The sequence below is a fragment of the Phacochoerus africanus genome, chromosome 3 (genome assembly GCF_016906955.1).
Source record: "Phacochoerus africanus isolate WHEZ1 chromosome 3, ROS_Pafr_v1, whole genome shotgun sequence".
Classification (NCBI taxonomy): domain Eukaryota; kingdom Metazoa; phylum Chordata; class Mammalia; order Artiodactyla; family Suidae; genus Phacochoerus; species Phacochoerus africanus.
Window position 1 is genome coordinate 91,556,466 of NC_062546.1, and position 19,050 is coordinate 91,575,515.

At 42.7% G+C, this 19,050-nt stretch overlaps 1 protein-coding gene across 1 annotated transcript in view; it reads right to left on the minus strand.

Moving 5' to 3' along the window:
- Positions 1 to 19,050, minus strand: part of CNTNAP5 (contactin associated protein family member 5) — a 449,251-nt gene that overhangs the window by 230,940 nt on the left and 199,261 nt on the right. Inside the window, exon 12 of the mRNA XM_047770224.1 lies at positions 10,384 to 10,576. Within this exon, the coding sequence (XP_047626180.1) occupies positions 10,384 to 10,576 (193 nt within the window). The remainder of the gene's footprint in view (positions 1 to 10,383; positions 10,577 to 19,050) is intronic.

The following is a 19,050-nucleotide window of genomic DNA, read 5'->3' on the forward strand; positions in this document are numbered from 1 at the left end:
GCTGTATACCACAGGGAACTCTACTCAATATTCTGTAATAGTCTATATGGGGAAATAATCTGAAAGAGAATGGCCATGCGTATATGTATAACTGAATCACTTTACTGTACACCTGAAGCCAACACAACATTGTAATTCTCTATTCCAATAAAACTTAAAAATCAATTTATTAAAAAATTTAAAAAATTCCCTTCCCCCCAAAAATGATGAAATGAAAAGAGTAATAGGGAGGATACTTTAGCATATGTCAAGTTCAGGTTGAGAGCTCAGGCATGGGGAGGGGAGCAAGGACTCGGAATAGAGGACAGTAAGTGTATGGGTACCAAGGGTGACAGGGGCAATGTCAGCAAGAAACTGCATAGAGGGAAATAGGGTGAAGTGTAGTTGGCAGGCGGGCAAACAGGATCTGGGGAGGGTCCTGTGAACCCCAAGGGGGTAGAGGTCTGGGGTCTCATGTTAAAGGCACTGGAAAGGGTTTGAATCCAGGTTATACAATCTCATTTTGGAAAAACTATCCCTGTGGCTGTTGCCTGAGATCTAAAGTGCAGAAAGGTAGGGTGCAGGGCGGAGAAGGAGAGGAAGCTGGAATGGGGTGCACTTGTCAGTTCTGGTCTGGAGATGAGGAATTGGAGAGCAGGGGCCAGAGGAGCACCAGCTGAGGCTGGTGAGTCCGAGCACTTGTGGGTGTTTGGAATGTGGATGGGAAATGGAGAGGAGGCAATAGGTCCAAGATGGAGCGTGGTACCACTTATTAAAGCGAGAATGACGGGTGCATGAGGGGACAGGAGTGGTCGGCAGAGAAGGCGACACAGACATAAATCTGAGACACTGGACAGCGCCCTTACGTAGGTAAATGCCACGCATACAATAACTGAAATGTAGCTTAGAAAACAATATGCCCACCAGCCAGCAAGAGGCATACCCCCCCAGCTGAACTCTTCCACCAGACATGTGGTGGGGTTCTGAGACCCTCTCCTGGCTGTCAGGGGAACTAATATTCCCTTTGCTGTTTGGAAAATATGATATGCCAGCTCAAGCAAGTACTATCTTGCTTGTCTATACATGACCCAGCATCCCCTCATTACACTTTACAGATAAGGAAACTGAGGCTCAGAAGGATCGTGCAACCTACTCAAGGTTTCAGAGCTAATAAGTAGAAAAAGCGAAGTTTAAGACAAGTGTTTATGATTGGAAAATGTATACTCTTCACACAGTAGCCATTATGCAGCAAAGGCTGATGTTAATTAAGTAATACAGCAACAGTGAAATAAATCATTCTAAACATCCAAAAAAAAGTGTGCTTTTTTTCATGTTGCTGCCATGGTATTACATCTTCAGTTTAGACAAAAGGACCCTTCTTCCTATACACACATCTGAGGTCAAATAAGTTAACATGGTCTTCCATAAAGTGGTGAGAAAAATAAAAACTTTATTATATACAGGGTCCAAATGCTGAATTGTGGATCATTCACACTGATTATGCAAGTAATGAATGATCTGAACAAAAATTCATCTGCAGCCAGGCACAGTTGGTATCTTGGATTTATGTGGGATAGTTTTTATTTTCCTGAGAAATGCCCACACCACTAGTTCCATGCAGGTGTATGTCATCTTTGTAAAATCTGCCCACCTCTAATTTTGACTTTATGTCCCCAGTGAAAAACCCAGAGTGAGTTATTAGAACATTAGGAAAGGTGGCTTTCACGCACAGTAAAATGCACTGACTTGATTCATGCAATGGTCTTTTTATATTTTTTGAGACCTGTGGCAAACACTTATAAACACATTTTTGCTGTATGACTCTAGGGACGGGGAAAGACCCTAAAAGGGAAAAAAAACTACAGTGTCAGACATATTTCCAGGCTGAATTAGAACTGAGTCATCATTTGCTGTCAGAACATCAAAGAACAGATCACCTACACTGAGTTGGAAAGAACCAGGTTTGAATCACGATTCTGCTCTACATTCACTGTGTCTCCTTAAGCAAGTTGACTATTCATCTTAGGTTTTTGAAGAAGACATGGTCATTTTAAACAGGTCTGTACGATAGCCCCATTAAAGATGGAGTCAAGGAGTTCCCGTCATGGGACTAATACCCATGAGGATGTGGGTCTGATCTCTGGCCCCACTCAGCAGGTCAAGGATCCGGCATTGCCATAGTAGCTGCGGTGTAGGTCACAGTGGTGGCTCAGATTCCACATTGCTATGGCTGTGGTGTAGGCCAGCAGCTGCAGCTCCAATTCGACCCCTACCCCTGCAACCTCTATATGCTGCAGATGCAGCTATTAAAAGATAAATAAATAAATAAAATTTAAAAATTGAGTTAAATTTGCCTCCCTTTGAATACAGTCTAGTCGTGATTGTCTTTTCATAATCAGAAAGCTGCAGAAGTAAGGTTGCTTGACTCTCAATTAACAAAGTGCAAGTTTTCAACTGGGTTACTCTGTCTCTGAAACCTTCCCACTGTATTATGAGAAAGTCACGCTGCCACATGGAAAGACCAAACGTCCAGCTGAGGCCCCAGCCCACAACCATCACTGACTGAGTGAGCCCGCCTTCTGGGGACACCCAGCCCCAGCCTCAGGAGGTGTGGAGCAGAGCAGAGTGGCTTACATTCCGCTGGACCCCACCCCAAAGGCAGATCCGGGGCAGAATGAGCATTACTTATTTTAAACCATTACGTTTTGTGGTGATTTTTTACATAACTATTGATGGCCAGACGATGAACATTTTCTTTGTATACCTGAAATCCTTTTTTTATTATTTTCCTTTCCTCTTTGAGAACTTGCTATTTTTTTTTTTTTTTTTGCCCTGTGTGTTATTTTGGATTGCACGTGGAAGTTAAAGCTGAAGAGACATGCATTTGAAACTGGTCTCTAGCAATAAGTAGCCATAAGACCTTGTGCGAACCACCTAACTTCTTAGAGCTTCCTCTTCCATTGATAAAAATGAAAATGATAATGCAAACTTCACGAGACCATTGAGAGGATTAAATGCAATAACATTTGAAATGCCTGGCACACAGAAGGAGCTTAGTAGCCAAGAGCCAATATCATTAGCATCAGTGATATCAGAGAGTATGCATCATAGGCACCGTGACTTCTTTATAGATTCTTGCTATACATGAAGTAGAAATAGCTTTCTATTAAAGAGATTTCAAATACCACTCTGGTGTTTTGTCTTCCTGGCATAGATTTGTGTTTTTGATTGTATTGCTCCTTTGACAAAAACTGTTTTTAATAGTATGGTGGCAGGCTGCTGTAGTGAAAGACCATGGATTTTGGGATCAGTTCCACCCAGGTATTGTGTGAGTGTGTGTGCATGTGCATGTGAGTGTGTGTGTACATATGTGTTTGGTTTGTTTCTTCTATTCCTATTACAATTATATGGGAAGAAACACTGGTGGGTTTTTTTTTTCAGTTTTATTCCTACTGGCCAGAAAATTATGTGGCATGTATTGGATAATGAATAAATAGTTCTTGTATGAAAGAAAATGTATTCATCTTTTGATTGATGTTGGGGACAAATAAATAATAAACTCCAGGGTACCTCGAAGTGCTACTTCTTTTCTATCAGTAATTTGACTTTTCTACTTCACAATATTCCTTCCATAGATTTATAAACCTAAGTATTAGCTTTGTACACTTTGGAGGTTGAATACTACAGATGGACATGAGGATTTATACACCCAGGTGCATTTTCAGTTGTTTTTAGACATACAAAGGTTATACAGTAAGTATATATACCAATACATAACATATATTACATAGCACTTACTAAATGCTGTAAAAATAATATATATACATTTTTTTCTTACATACTATAGTGTGTGTATATATGTATATATATATGATCTAAACTATATAACACATATTATATAGATAGCCAGTTAGCTGTACGCTCACTAAAATACCATTAACAAGGGGGAAAGAGGAAATTTGAGCGTTTGGGATGCTTTAAAACAAGCAATAAATAAATAAATAAATAAATAAATAAATAAACCAGGTAGGACTGTATTGCTTTCAAAGAACTGGAACATAACTAGGATAGCATTGACTCCAGGTGACACCGCTCAAGGTCCTGCAGGAATACATGAACAGGAGCCCATCACTGGCAGGGAAACGAGGCCTCAGAAGTGCTAGTGGGCACTCTGTCATTAGTTCTGCCAAGAAACTTAAGTCTTACAACAAACTTGTTTGCAGGACTGATTTGCTTGACACATGCTTCCTGTTCAGAACCAATGTAAATCGAGCTCAGTCCGTCTCATGGCTATTAGATTCCAAAGGAACTGGGTCTGAATTTCCTATGATTTCATGTGGTTCAAGACTGACCTCTCTTTGCTCACAGATTTACTATGAAGGGCATCCCCAAATAGGCTTTCACTACACCAAATTCTAAAAGCAAAATGTCACCTACCCCAGATCCTTATACCCAAGAAGTAAATCCAGTGAGGGATTCAGGCACCATGAAGACTATTAGAGAAGAATGTGGGGGAAGGTCAGGCTTTCAGTCCCCACAGCCCTGCAGGGACTGGGCACTCAGCTTCCCCATGTGGTCACTTTCCTGCCTTCCTCTTGTCTTGTCTTCCTTCTGGGGAATGGGTGGGTTATGGAGCTAAGTGGACATGTGGTTAAAGCATTGTTCAGACTCTGGCCCTGTATGTTTCCAGAACTGGGTTCTACTTCATTTCATATGCTTATCACATACTACTTTCAGGATCTGGCCTCAGGCAAATCCCCACAGAGGTGCAGACCAGGAGAAAAGGCCTGGGCTCCACGGGCAGCCTTTGGGCCTGGGAACAAGTGGCCACCCCTCCCTGTTGACATGATGCGGCTGAGAACCAGCCAGCTGAGTCATCCTGTCCAGAAGCTGCTCTTTAGCACAGAGTCTCAGTCCTACAGCAAACTTGGGGTAAGAAGCAGCTACAGAGATGTGTGGGAATAGTGAAGAGATCCTCCCTGTAGATCCCGTGGCTTGAAACTCTGGTTCCTGGCAGAGCTTCTGGTAAGAACCTTCAGTTAAAGAGACAAATGACACATCTCATTGGCTGGCACTTATCAGCAGCTCTGGGCAAGGATATTAGAAGAAACTGTCAGAAAATGACAGTGTCGAGGTTCAGTCACTAACTAAATGAGAAAGACAGGCAGCGAACCAGGCCTGACCTCATCCTGCCTGTCATCCCTTGCTTTCTGCTTCTGTTGACACTGGAAGAACGGAACTAGAGCCAGAGGCCATAGCAGAGGGAGGGACACAGAAGGAGGCTCTGGGGTCCACGGGGACACATGGAGGGGGTGTGGGCCATGAGCTGCAGCATGTGAGCCCGGGCACTGCCAGCCTCTGAAGACACCCAGGACCTTGCCCTTCTCAAGCCACCCCGAGAATCACACAGCCTTGGCACAGGTAGCCCTGGTGACCTGCCTTTCTCTGCATCTACATGTTGTTAGAAAAAACAGAAATTCATACAAATTTGGGTATTCTCTGATAACCCCATTTCCTTAAACCATTGGCTCTCTGAATTTTGTGTGGTGGGTCCAAAGTCACCTCCTTGCTTTGACGTCAGGAAGGCAGAGCTGGGTATAAGAACCAGGTCAGCTGTGGGGGTGCTGACCAAGCATCTCGCTCTCTAAGGCTGTTTCCTGGCATGCTGGATGGGACAACCCTGACTGTGCAGGATGATCATTGGATTAGAAATTATACTGTACAACCCCCCGCATGTACCCTCAAACATCAGAAATGGTTATTTATTTCTCTCTCATCTTCTCTTCTTTTTCCTCCTCCTATCATTACCTGTGTGCCTAGCACAGAAGAGAATCTATAACGAGAAGGCATCCTTCATCCTTTCCTGCTACTGACCTGAGTCCACTGTAGCCACAACTTGTAATATCTTACTTCTCTTACTAATCTCGGCTACTCATAGTATCTCCTCCAATGAGCTATGCTGGTCAGAGTACACATATTTTTAAATTAACAACAAGTACTTATCATTGTTTTTGATCTTCCTCTGCAGGTATGAGATCCCAGAGTTGAAATAAACTGATAAAGCCTGTTGTTTGAGATAGGCACTCAAATCCCACAGTGATGTTCAGAGTATAAATCAGTACAAGCCTGACAAAGGGCAGATGCCTATATGGCAAAAGTCGTAAGGATACCCACACGTTCTGCCCTGGGAATGGCACCTCAAGGAATTCATCTAAGGAGCTTGCTTGGCTGGCATACAGAGATCTAGGTGCAAAAGTGTCTTGGTACCATGTGTAGTAGTGAAAAAACGGGAACCATCTAAATCTCTCCAAGACGGATTTGTTAATTTTGTGGTACATCCATAGAATGGAAAACCCTAAAGGTATATTTACTGAAATGGGAAGGTATATCAGTACACCGTGTGTGTGTGTGTGTGTGTGTGTGTGACAAATACTGTTAGTAAAACAGTTTCACAGGGGGCCCTAGCTTCAGCAGATAAAGGACACACTCTTGCAGGGCAGGTACCTAGGCAGAAGGTGGCCTTGAGCCCTCTCCTCTTCTCTCTCTGCTCTTCCCAGGCAGGGAGGGGTTGTCTTAATAAATAATTTAGGGAAACATCCCTGCAAGTGTGTGCCTGTTAGAGACTGGATGTTTGCATCCCTCCAAAATCCATAGGTTGAACCCTTAAACCCCATGTGAGGGTGTCGGGAGGTAGGGCCTTTGACAGGGGGCTCAGTCACGTGGATGGGGCCCTCATGAATGGGATTAGTGCCCTTACAAAAGGAACCCCACAAAGCTCTTGCACTCTCTGCTGTCTGAGAAGACAGCAAAAAGTAAGCTGTCTGCAGCTGAGAAGAGGTCCTCCCCAGAAACCAAGGGGGCTGGTGCCCTGATCATGAGACCCACCTCCAGAGCTGTGAGAATCAACCTGAGATTCCAGCTTTTTGAAAGCTGGCTGTCTGGGATGTTTTGTGACTGCAGCCCAGCTGAGGCAGTATCACAGGGGCTGGTTCTCAGCTTTCTGTGCCCAGGATTCTCTCCACCTGCTACTGTGAGATGACATACCTGAGCTGGGGCTCTGTCCTCTCTCTGAGGGGTGGGAGGTTGGGACCACATCTTTACAGGGTTGTCAGTCTACACCCCACACCACACACAAACACTGTCTTGTTTGCAGGTAGGAGCCAAGAGATGAGGAGGGCCCCTTGGCCTTCTTCCACAGTTTTCCAAGCTAGCGCACCAGAAGCATGTAGATACTGTCTGTGCATGTCCACTGTCCTCCTTTTTCTCTCTCATTTGATCCATAACCCAATGGGGCAAAGAGGACAAATGAGGACTTTCCTCAAACCCCAAAACAAAGACAGTATGTTCCCTCTGTATTTTGGTGAATATAGATGAGGGACAATGTCTTTAGGCCACAACATTGCCCTCCTCTAGGTGGTGACTTTATCTGCATGCATGAGTTCTAATTATTCTAGTTATTCTATCAACACTGTTAAACTAGAAATGAAGTATTCCTTTGAACATGCTTCCTAACTGCAGAGCCAATTTTGGACCTACTATGCTCATGTGGAAGCTGGAAGCAAGGAAGGAAATGTTGCACCAGTGTTTGTTGAACACCTGACATGGGCCAGACATGGTACAAGGAATACAGAGTACATTTTTCCTTCAGGCATTACATCAGATGTATTTGTTCAGGATTTCCATGTAAATCATTAGGATGATAAAATTGAAACTGTGAACATTTAGCATCTTCCCCAAGATGACATCACTGGTAAGAGGCAGAGTCAAGCATTACTCTCCATATGGCCTATTTCCTAATCCATGTCCTCCCACCAAGATAAGCTCAGGGAATTTATGACAAGTGAGTCAGAAAAAAAGCATGTACTGTTCACAACAGCCAAGACACAAAAGCAACCTAAGTGAATATTGACAGAAGAATGGATCAAGAAGATATGATATATACGTAATGGTATACTACTCAGTCATGAAAAATAATGAAATAATGTCATTTGCTGCAATATGGATGTATCTAGAGATATACCAAGTGAAGTGAGTCTGACAAACACAAGTATTATATGACATCACTTATATGTGGAGGCTAATTTTAAAAATTATACAATGAACTTATTTACAGAACAGAAACAGACTCACAGACAAAGAAAACAAACTTATGGTTACCAAAGAGGAAAGAGGGGGAGGGATAAATTAGGAGTTTAGGAAGAACAGATACACTACTATCTACAAGATAGACAACAAGGACCTATAACTATATTGAGTATAGTTCCCTGTATATGTATCTTGTAATAACCTATAAGGGAAAATAATCAGAAAAACTACAGATATATGTATATGCATAACTGACTCACTTTGCTGAAAACCTGAAACTCACACAACCTTGTAAATCAACCACGCTTCACTTTAAAAACAAGCACACACAAAGGCAACGGTAAAATCAAACTGATATAAGAGGATGTACACACTAAAGGAAATCCTATAGTCAGAATGAACATAATCCCATTTTCCCTTGAATTCCACCAAAAGCAATCCTTAGGAAAGTGGAGACCACACAAGGAAAAGAGGGTGGGCTGGTTTTGTAGACACAGTGCTCAACAAAGGCTGTGGAGCGTGAGGCACACAGGCTTGAGGCCAGCAGAGAGAGATGTGCACTAACACAAACGCTGAGCCCCTGAGATGCTGGGAGGAGAGGCCCAGCCTGGGCCTCTGATCTGATGGGCCTGTGAGAACGGCTGAGTCCAAGAGCACAGCAATTCAATTTCCACAACGATGATCCTGAGTCATCAAGAAAAGGTTACATTTTATGTTCAGAATTCTCCGTTTAAGAAGGCAAGGAAGCGTGTAATCCATTTGAGAAAGATTTTCATTTCAAATAGTTAAAAATTCTTTAAAGACAGTTTGGGTGCTTAGAGGGATAAGTGACAGTTATCTGGAAAATGCACTTATGTGGAACAACATCTTCCCTGAAGATTCCAGATTAGTGAGGCGGTAGGTGGGTTCTATTTAGTTAGGCTTCTAGCATTTCTGCTTTGTTGACATTTCATTGCCTAATTTTCTTTCAAAAATTCCTCACTCTCAAGCACTGGATCTGAGTTCCTCTTGAGGCTAAAGATTCTGACACCCTTTGTTGGATATTTCACATCCTGTGGTACCCGGCCTTTTTTTTTCCTGCCATTAATCAAATGACACAGTGATATTCACAGAAGTCACTGACCCCAGGGCATGCAATGCATTGACTTTGGCAAAGCCCTCCTGACATTTTACAAAACACTTTTGAGTTTTGATCGGTAATCCTAGGTTTTATCTGCCACCCTTTAATAATTCAATCAAACCATTCATGCTAAAAACTAACCATAGGAGAACAATAAATAAAGTTTATATATATATTTTTTTTTCCTAAAAGTATACTTAATTTTTTAAAAACAGTTATGGAGCGGCCTCCCACTATGGCTCAGCAGTAATGAACCTGACTAGTATCCATGAGGATGTGGGTTCATCCCTGGCCCCCTCAATGGGTTAAGGATCCGGCATTGCCCTGTGGCGTAGATCACAGATGGGGCTCGGATCTGGTGTTACTGTGGTGTGGAGTAGGCCAGCAGCTGCTCTGATTCAACCCCTAGCCTAGGAACTTCCATATGCCATAGGTGTGAACCCCCACCCCAAAAAAAGAAAGCAAAAAAAAAAAAGTTACGGAGTTCCCTGGTGGCTCAGTTGTTAAGGATCCAGCATTATCACTGCTGTGGCCCAGGGCACTGCTGTGGCTTGGGTTTGATCCCTGGCCCAAGGTAACTTCTACATGCTGTGTGCATGGCCAAAAAAACGTAAATATATACATAAATAAATAAAGAGTCATTTCCTTTAAAGAGGCCTGCACTTTTCAGGAAACAGGAGCACAGCAAGCTGCAAACACAGAGGACTGTGCCTGTCTGCCCTGTGAACCTCCTTACTTACTGCTCCATGTGCAGCATGGAGCCCAGACAAAACTAACACTCTCTGATGACTGTGCTGAGATCCTCAATAACTTCTCATCCACCAGAAATCCCGTGTCCACGTTCACACTTTCTAGGTCTAGTTCAAATGCTCTCTCTCAGTGCCTCTGCTCTCAAGAAAGGTTTTGCCCTCACAACTATTGCAAGATGGGTGTCGTCACTCTTGCTTATTTGAGGATGAGGAGGAAAACTGGAGAGGCTACAGGCTGCTCTGGGGTCGCACCTGGGGATGGGAGGCAGGTCATCAGGTCCTCTCCGATGGCACCTGTCTCCATCCTCCGTCGCAGAGAAAACCTCTGTGGCTCAGTCCTCTCATCAGCAAGCACCCCCCTCCTGGACATTCCTGTGTTACTGGGTGTAGCCATCACCCTGCAGCCACTCTGTGTGGGTGGGCCAAGGGCACTGGGGGCTTGGTCCTTACCGGGCGTGTTGAGCAGGCGGGATCTCTTGCAGTGGTAAGCCACCTCCTGCTCGCAGTGCTCGGAGCTGTCAATAACAGCTGTCAGCTGTTCCAGGCTGCCTTTGTAGTCCAGAACCATGGAGTAAGGCTTCTCAGCACTGGCACCTCGCACGTGGGTCAGCTCCATGTGGTTGTGCTGCACTGATGTCCAGATCTTGTCCTCTGCCAGAAAACACAACCCAAGGAAGGTCAAAAGAGGATCAGGCTCATAGACCTCCACAAAGCTGGGGGCAGAGGGTGGAGAGGGAAGATGATGGTTCACGGGGTAAATGCTTGGCTGGATGGGCAACCATTAATGGCCACCTGACTCCTCCACACATGCGAAGAACTTGACCAGAGAGCTTTTGTTTCTCTAGAGCTCCAGCCAGAGTTAGTAGGAGGATTAATTATCTTCAGGACTAAATAAAAAGATGTTAGGAAGTCACAAGGTAGGATCTGGGGTGCAGCAGACCTGTTGGAATAATAACCTAGACTGAAACATTGATGACATTTGGACATAGAACTGGATTCTGAACATGCTCACAAATAACGTGAAAGAGGAAACAGGAAGACTTGAAAGGCTTTTGCCATCTGAGAATCTTGCCAACACTAACATCATTACTCTTCATAGATGCTCAGAGCTGGAAAAGAACCTAGTCCAGCATCATGCAGTTTCCTTCTCTCTCACCTACTTAGTTTTACAAATGAGGAAACCCAGGTCTAGGAAAAAAAAATGACCCAAGGCAAATCTGTTAGACAAGCAGATTTGATAATAAGCACAAACATTTCTGTTAACCGCCCTTTCTAATCAGTACTACTTAGAAGCAGCATTGTGCCTCTTGGCTGTGAAAAAGAAAAGAAAAAAAAAAAAGGCAACTGGGATCCCCAGGAAGTTTTTTTTGGCTGCCCTAAAGCATATGGAGTTTCTGGACCAGAGATGAGATCTGCCACAGTTGAGACCTAGTTGTGGCAATTCCGGATCCTTAACCCACTATGCTGGGCCAGAGATTGAACCTGTATCCCAGAGCTCCCAAGACACTGCCAATCCCAATGCACCACAATGGCAATTCCAGGAATTCCCAGTGTTAATACTTCCTCAAACCTTACTCAGTATACAACGTGGAATAAATAATTTCATTATCCTGCACTTCAATTTCATTATATTAGAAAGAAGAGGAAGAGAAAGTTTGGTCTCATTTATCTTTAAAATATTTCCCAACTCCTAAAAAAGGAAATATTTGTTGCAGCATAAACTTGAACTCTGCTCAGATATTCTGGTTCATCTTAACAGTGTTTCCTAAAACCAGCTCACAGATAACCCACAGGTCTCCAATGTTTAATTGAGACAGAAAGGCATTTTCTATAAAGTCTAAACAAAAATCAGAATGATGCTTATTGGATTTTGATTCTGAAAGCAAAAATAAGATTGATATGGGTTAAAAATAATGTTACACAAATAATTAACCCAAGACTCCAAAAATGTTGGTGCCAATATAGACAAACACTGATAAAATAACCAAAGGAAAGTAACTGCTCAATAATGCAACACTGGGGCATTCCCATTGTGGCTCTTTGGTAATGAACCTGACTAGTATCCATGAAGATGCAGGTTCGATCCCTGTCTTGCTCAGTGGGTTAAGGATCCGGCTTTGCAGTAAGCTGTGGTGTAGGTCATAGATGCAGCTTGGATCCTGCATTGCTTTGGCTATGGTGTAGGCTGGCAGCTGCAGCGCCAATCTGGCCTGTAGCCTAGGAACTTCCATGTGCCATGGGTGTGGCCCTAAAAATAATAATAATAATAATAATAATAATAATAATAATAATAATAATAATAATAATGCAATACTGTAAGGGGAGAAATAAAGACTGACAATTTTGAAATGTCCATGGAACAGAAGAAATGGAAATCAAATATATAATAATAGATACCATGTTACTACTCCATACTGGGGCATTTTATATACATTATCCCCAGTTCTCATAACAATCATGGTAGATGTCAATATAAATAAAGATACCAGTACAGATATAGATATAGGGAGAGAAAATAAATTTGTCCCAGTCTCACTGTGTCCAAATCTCTGATTCCAAAAGGGGTCCACATGGAATACTACTCAGCCATAAAAAAGAATGACATAATGCCATTTGCAGCAACATGGATGGAACTAGAGAATCTCATACTGAGTGAAATGAGCCAGAAAGACAAAGACAAATACCATATGATATCACTTATAACTGGAATCTAATATCCAGCACAAATGAACATCTCCTCAGAAAAGAAAATCATGGACTTGGAAAATAGACTTGTGGCTGCCTGATGGGAGGGGGAGGGAGTGGGAGGGATCAGGAGCTTGGGCTTATCAGACACAACTTAGAATAGATTTACAAGGAGATCCTGCTGAATAGCATTGAGAACTTTGTCTAGATACTCATGTTGCAACAGAAGAAAGGGTGGGGGAAAAATGTAATTGTAATGTATACATGTAAGGATAACATGACCCCCTTGCTGTACAGTAGGAAAATAAAAAAAATTATAAAAAAAACAAACAAACAAAAAAAAATGGGTCCACAAAACATCATTAAATCATATAAATTTGGATTTCCTTAAAAATGTACAAGGATTTTCCTTTCCTTTGGCAAGATGTAAAATGAAGCCATGTCAGAGACACAACTTTTTATCTTAAACCCACTAATGCCGCTAATCCCACCCTCTGGGCCCTGGGAACTGAAGTTTTAATAGTTCATCTACGGGCAATTTGTGATCTATGCAATGTACAGAAGGGACAAAAGACTAGCTCCAAAGTGGCCTGCACAATTCACTTAACAGACATCACAAGCCCTCACCACACAGACCGAGCCATGGAAAGAGGGACAATTACTTGAGATCCAGGGCCTCCTAGCTGGCTTTCAGCTCAAAGATGCCCTTTGTCCTCTCATTATTTTTCTCCTGGGAGAGAGCAGTGTCAAGAATAAAAACCAGGAGCCAATGAAATATTATTTTTATAACTTTCTAGATTTTTTTCCCTCCAGTTCATGAGTAGCAGTGCAGGTGAAGCCCTGAAACTTGACCAAAGGTTAAAATAAAGGTCAGAGGTCACTGTGACTCAGGAGAGCCCCCTATGATGGTGGATGTTCCTGATGTTTGTGTAGTATAGGGACAGGTGGTTTTAGTGAGGAAAGGGCTGGATGAGGGGTTTTCACACAGGTTAAGATTCATTTTGAATAGTCTTTTAGGTGGATGGCAGGAGATCCATCCATGGACCTATATATGCAATGAGCTAAAAGTTGAATGTGATAAATTCAGATGAGTGCACAGAGCCTGGGCTCTGGGGTCAGGAGGTTGGGTTTGCCTACCAGCTGTACACTTTCTGGTGAAGCAGCCTCCATCAAACCCATTACTTCTCAAAAGTTCTGTTTCCTCATCAGCAATACTTAAAAGGGGTCGCAATGCCAACAGCACAGGGTGGCTATAAAGATTAGGTGAGGGAATGTGTGTGAGAAGCTGCACTAGTAACTAGGTAACTAGGCATTCAGCACAAAATCTCTGTGTGTCTCTTAGATCAAGGCAGATAGTATGTCCATCTCATGGAGCTCACAGCTATGAGATGATGATATTAACGACAGTATCAAAAAGAGAAGCTGTCCAGCCACTTGTAGTCTTCACAACACCTTGGACTAACAGGGTTCTTTCCCAGACCAGAAAGACCTACAAACACCTAAAGGGGAGACAAACCAAACCTGACCCTCCCTCTGCAGATCCCTGGGGAAAATATGCCAGATTCCAAAGACCCAGATCAGAAAACACTTCCCTTTGGCAGTTCTGTGAACTTGGACACCCTCCCACACAAGGAAACAAACAGAGGGTTCCCTATAACTCAAGGTCCAGTTTCATGACGAGACCAAGGAGTAAATGGTCTAAAGGCTAGGATTGAAAGAGCAGCGTAAAACCCTCCAGGAGGCTCCAATCACTGCCTCAGGCTGGCCGGCCTCCAGCCCCAGACCCTCCACCACAGGACACCCATCCTCGGTGCTAGGGCAGGAAGAGACTGTCCTTTGTCCATTTAGTGTTCTTGGCTCTCTTGTCAAATATCAAGGCTCCAGTCTCTAGAGATGCATCTAGGTCTCTGAGGTATCCTGAGACAGCCTGGCTTTAAAGCTGACCATCTGATGGGAATCTGTATTCTGATACATGTCAGCCCTAAGACTCTGGGCAAGATATATACATCTCTCAAGTTTCCTCATTGGGAAATGGGATATTTATATTACTCTCTCCATCCATGGTCATATTATAACAACTCGGTATCATGTTTTACCTGGACCCGTAACTGGCTGCCTGGCATGCCAAAGAGTAAGACTCTTTACATGAGAACTTTTCAATGAAAATAAAATGAGGGCTGGGACTTCACTCCTTGGAGAGTTGGGGGTGAGAATTTCAGACAGTAGTGAGGTTAGCTAGCAGGCTGGACTACATACAACCTTTTGTAATACAGCTATTGCTGTAATTAGCATAAATAATTACCCTTTTGTTCAATCACCTTCTCACTCTGAAATAGCCTCACATGTCTCTGTATTTATGTTTACCCCTTGCATTTCCTGAAATGTCTACAACAGAATTTGTTGTTGGGTCCTCACAGACCCAGAAACCTAGAAAACCATCACCCTGATACAAAGGTTTGCTACCCAGTTCATTTCCCACAACTTCTACAGGATACTGCCATTCAGTCCCATGATGAGACACACACCCTGTCTTTCTAACTTGCCCAGGGGAATACAGGTATTGAACTACCCAAGACAAGTTCTTAAGAGAGGACAGTATTTGAAGCTCTTTGAACTGGGAGAAACCCATTCAATTTACTAAAGATATTAGTCTAAAAAATTTATTATGTAACTTAAAAAAATTGGGGTGCCCACACTCAGGGCATGTGGAAATTCCTGGGCCAGAGATTGAAACTGCCACAGCAGTGACAATGCCCAGTCTTTAACCTGCTAGGCCACCAGAGAACTCCTATTATGTATACAAAATATGTGCCTTTTTATCCAACATTGCTTGCAAATATTTTCTCTCATTTCTTTTTAGGGCCATGTCTGTGGCATATGGAAGCTCTCAGGCTAGGGGTCAAATCGGAGCTACAGCTGCTGGCCTACACCACAGCCACAGCAAGGCCAGATCCCAGCTGAGTCTGTGATCTATACCATAGCTCATGGCAATGCCAGATCCTTAACCCACAGAGTGAGGTCAGGGATAGAACATGCATCTTCATGGATCCTAGTAGGGTTCATTAACTGCTGAGCCACAATGGGAACTCCAATTTTCTCTCATTTCTTCTGTTGCCTTTTCATGATATTGACTCTCTTTGGCTGTGCAAAAGCGTTTTAGTCTGATGTAGTCACCTGCTGATTATTCATTTTGTGTAATTTGCTTTTGCTGTCAGAGTCAAAAAAGTCATTGCCAAGACTAGCAATAAGGGGGCTTCTTTCCTATGTTCTCTTCTCGGGTTTTAGGCTATTGCATCTTATATTGAAGTCTAATCTTTCCCAGTTAATTTTTAAGTGGTATAAGATAGGGGTCCAATTTCATTTTTCTGTATATGGTTGTCCAGTTTCTCACATCATTTGTTGAAGAGACTGTCCCTTATCCATTGAATGTTCTTGGCTCCCTTGTCCAATATCAATTGACCATTTATATGAGGGCTTATTTCTGGGCTCTCTGTTCTGTTCTCCTGGTACATGTGGTTATATTTATGCCAATATCATACTGGTTTAATTACTAGAGCTTTGGGAAAATGGAGAGATGTTTAAGTGTACAAACTTGTGATTAGCAGATAAATAAGTTCTGGAGATCTAATACACAGCATAATGACTACAGTCAATAATACTGTATTATAAACTTCAACACTGCTATGAGACTAGATCTTAATTGCTCCCATTAGAGAAAAAAAAAGATAATTATGTTACATAATAGAATTATAAGCTAATATTACCATAGTAATCATACTTAAATATATATGTATCAAATTAATACATGTACACCTTCAACTTACACAGTTGTGTGTCAAGTACATCTCATTAAAAAATAAAAACAAAACATTTTCTTTCTTCTTAGAGTATATCTGATTTACAGTATTGTGTCAATTTCTGCTGTATAGCATAGTAAAAGTCATATATACATATATAATTTTTTTTTCATACTGTCTTCTATCATGGTCTATCCTAGGAGACTGGATATAGTTCCCTGTGCTGTACAGCAGGACTTCATTGCTTGTCCATTTTAAATATAATAGTTTGCATCTACTGACCTCAAACTCTCAGTCAAGCCCACTCCCTCCCTTCTCCCCCTTGGCAACCACAAGTGTATTCTTCATATCTGTTCTATAGATAGGTTCATTTGTGCCATATTTTAGATTCCACATATAAGTGATATCATATTGGGAGTTCCCGTCGTGGTGCAGTGGTTAACGAATCCGACTAGGAACCATGAGGTTGCGGGTTCGGTCCCTGCCCTTGCTCAGTGGGTTAACGATCCGGCGTTGCCGTGAGCTGTGGTGTAGGTCGCAGACGTGGCTCGGATCCCGCGTTGCTGTGGCTCTGGCGTAGGCAGGTGGCTACAGCTCTGATTAGACCCCTAGCCTGGGAACCTCCATATGCCGCGGGAGCAGCCCAAGAAATAGCAAAAAGACAAAAAAAAAAAAGTGATATCATATTGAATTTGTCTTTCTCTTTCTAACTGACTTCACTTAGTATGAGAATAATTTCCCAAATATACAAACAGCTCATACAACCCAAGAACAACAACAACAACAAAAAAGCAACCCAAATGAAAACTGGAAAAATGGGCAGAAGACATAAATGGACATTTCTCCAAAGAAGACATACAGATCACCGTAGGCACATGAAAAAATGCTCAACATCACTAATTATTAGAGAAATACAAATCAAAACATTTGCTGTTTAAAAGCAGCCTTCAGCCTGATGCACTGTCTTGAGTGTAAATGATGCCAGAACCAAATCCCCAGGAGGTATTATTAAGCCACATTTAAGCATAAAGGAGTTCCAGGCCAGAGGCCATCAAACAGCAGGTGTTATAAAGGTCCAAGGCATCATTTCAAAGACATGACACAGGTTGTTAGGAAGACTGTCAAGGTATTTTCCATATTGCTTTGTGAACTTAGCTTTCAGGTCTATCTTCCTAAAAGCTATGAGGCCTCCCAGGATGTGAAAAGTATAGGTCATTCTGTGCAGAATACACACACAGGAAGATGGTGCAGTGCTTAATGCCTACAGAAGCTCAGCCTGGTTTGGGGGAAAGTGGCACACGTGAGGGTGACGAGTGTCTGATGCTGTTTTAAGCACTCTTGCAATCACCAGCAGGGGATGCCCCAGCGAGGCCTGGTGGTGGGGGTGGGGGTGGGTGGTGATAAACTGTACACTGTCTTCCTTGAGAATGGACATCAACAGGGCCTTTTGCCTGTACATTGTCTGTCCATTGGCTAGCATCGAGCACCATGTAGGATTTCAGGAGGTCTTTGTCAAGACGGGGTTAATCACCAGCACGTATTATGTAAAGGTGAAAGAAATTTCAAGGTATAAAATTAAAACATACTCAACAACAAGAGAAAGGGAAAACAGGTTTCACAAAGCATCAGCACAGCAGTGGTGGTAGGATATCCTGGAACACTCTATATCTTCACCCCTGTGGTAAGATCTTCCCCAGTTACACCCCAGGAAAGCCCCCCAGGAACCTTCTAGGCTCTAGGTGATCCCCCCCAGCTCCTCTTGCTCTCATTTAAGGAACTGTATATTGTTTACTTACAGAGCCACCACTTAACTCTCTTGCCTAGTCTTGCTCTCATTCTATCTGATTGATATTATTTCGATGATCATCATCATTATTAATAATAGTAATTACAGCTGCTCTAAGATGTTCCATCTGTTACCATGGAGATCACCACTCAGAAGAAAGAGCCAAGAGGAGGAAAGTGAAAAAGGAGAAAGAGGCAAGAAATGACTCTGATTAATACAACCTCATTCTACACACATATCTGTCTCTTTGCAGAACAAAAAAAGAACACTGCAATTTTTCTATCACAATGCTTGGAAGAAAGAGAAGTCTACAGATTGTCAATACCCAGCTTAATTGAACTTAAATCACTGTAGGGAGGTGCTTACAGTGCTCTGAAAAGTGTGCCAATTCACTTATACTACTATTGTAATAAAGCAAGTCTATATTAAGGTCCCTGGGGTCACTTCTGGTATAGTTATCTGTGTTGACAAAGTGAATTTTCTATGCCAAGTGTAAAGACGGCTTAAATAACCCTCAAAGCACCATCTCTACCACTCATTTGCCATCTAGGCATGCACAGCTCAGTGACATCGCCTGTCATTTTGCATCAACAGTTATTTAATTTTTCATATGTTTGTCCCTTATCTCCCCATTTAAACCACAGGTGATGACTGCTGAGTAAACAGTGCTTGGAAAGGGCTTCTGTGGTTCTTGGAGGCTGATGTGATGGAGGAAGTCCAGGGCTTTAAGATCAACAGGCCTGCTTGCCAGCCCTGCTACTAACCAGACTTCCCAGCAGGGCAGAGACAGGGAACCTCCCCCAGCCTCAGTCCCACATCTGTAAGCTGGGCATGAGCCACTGAACAATG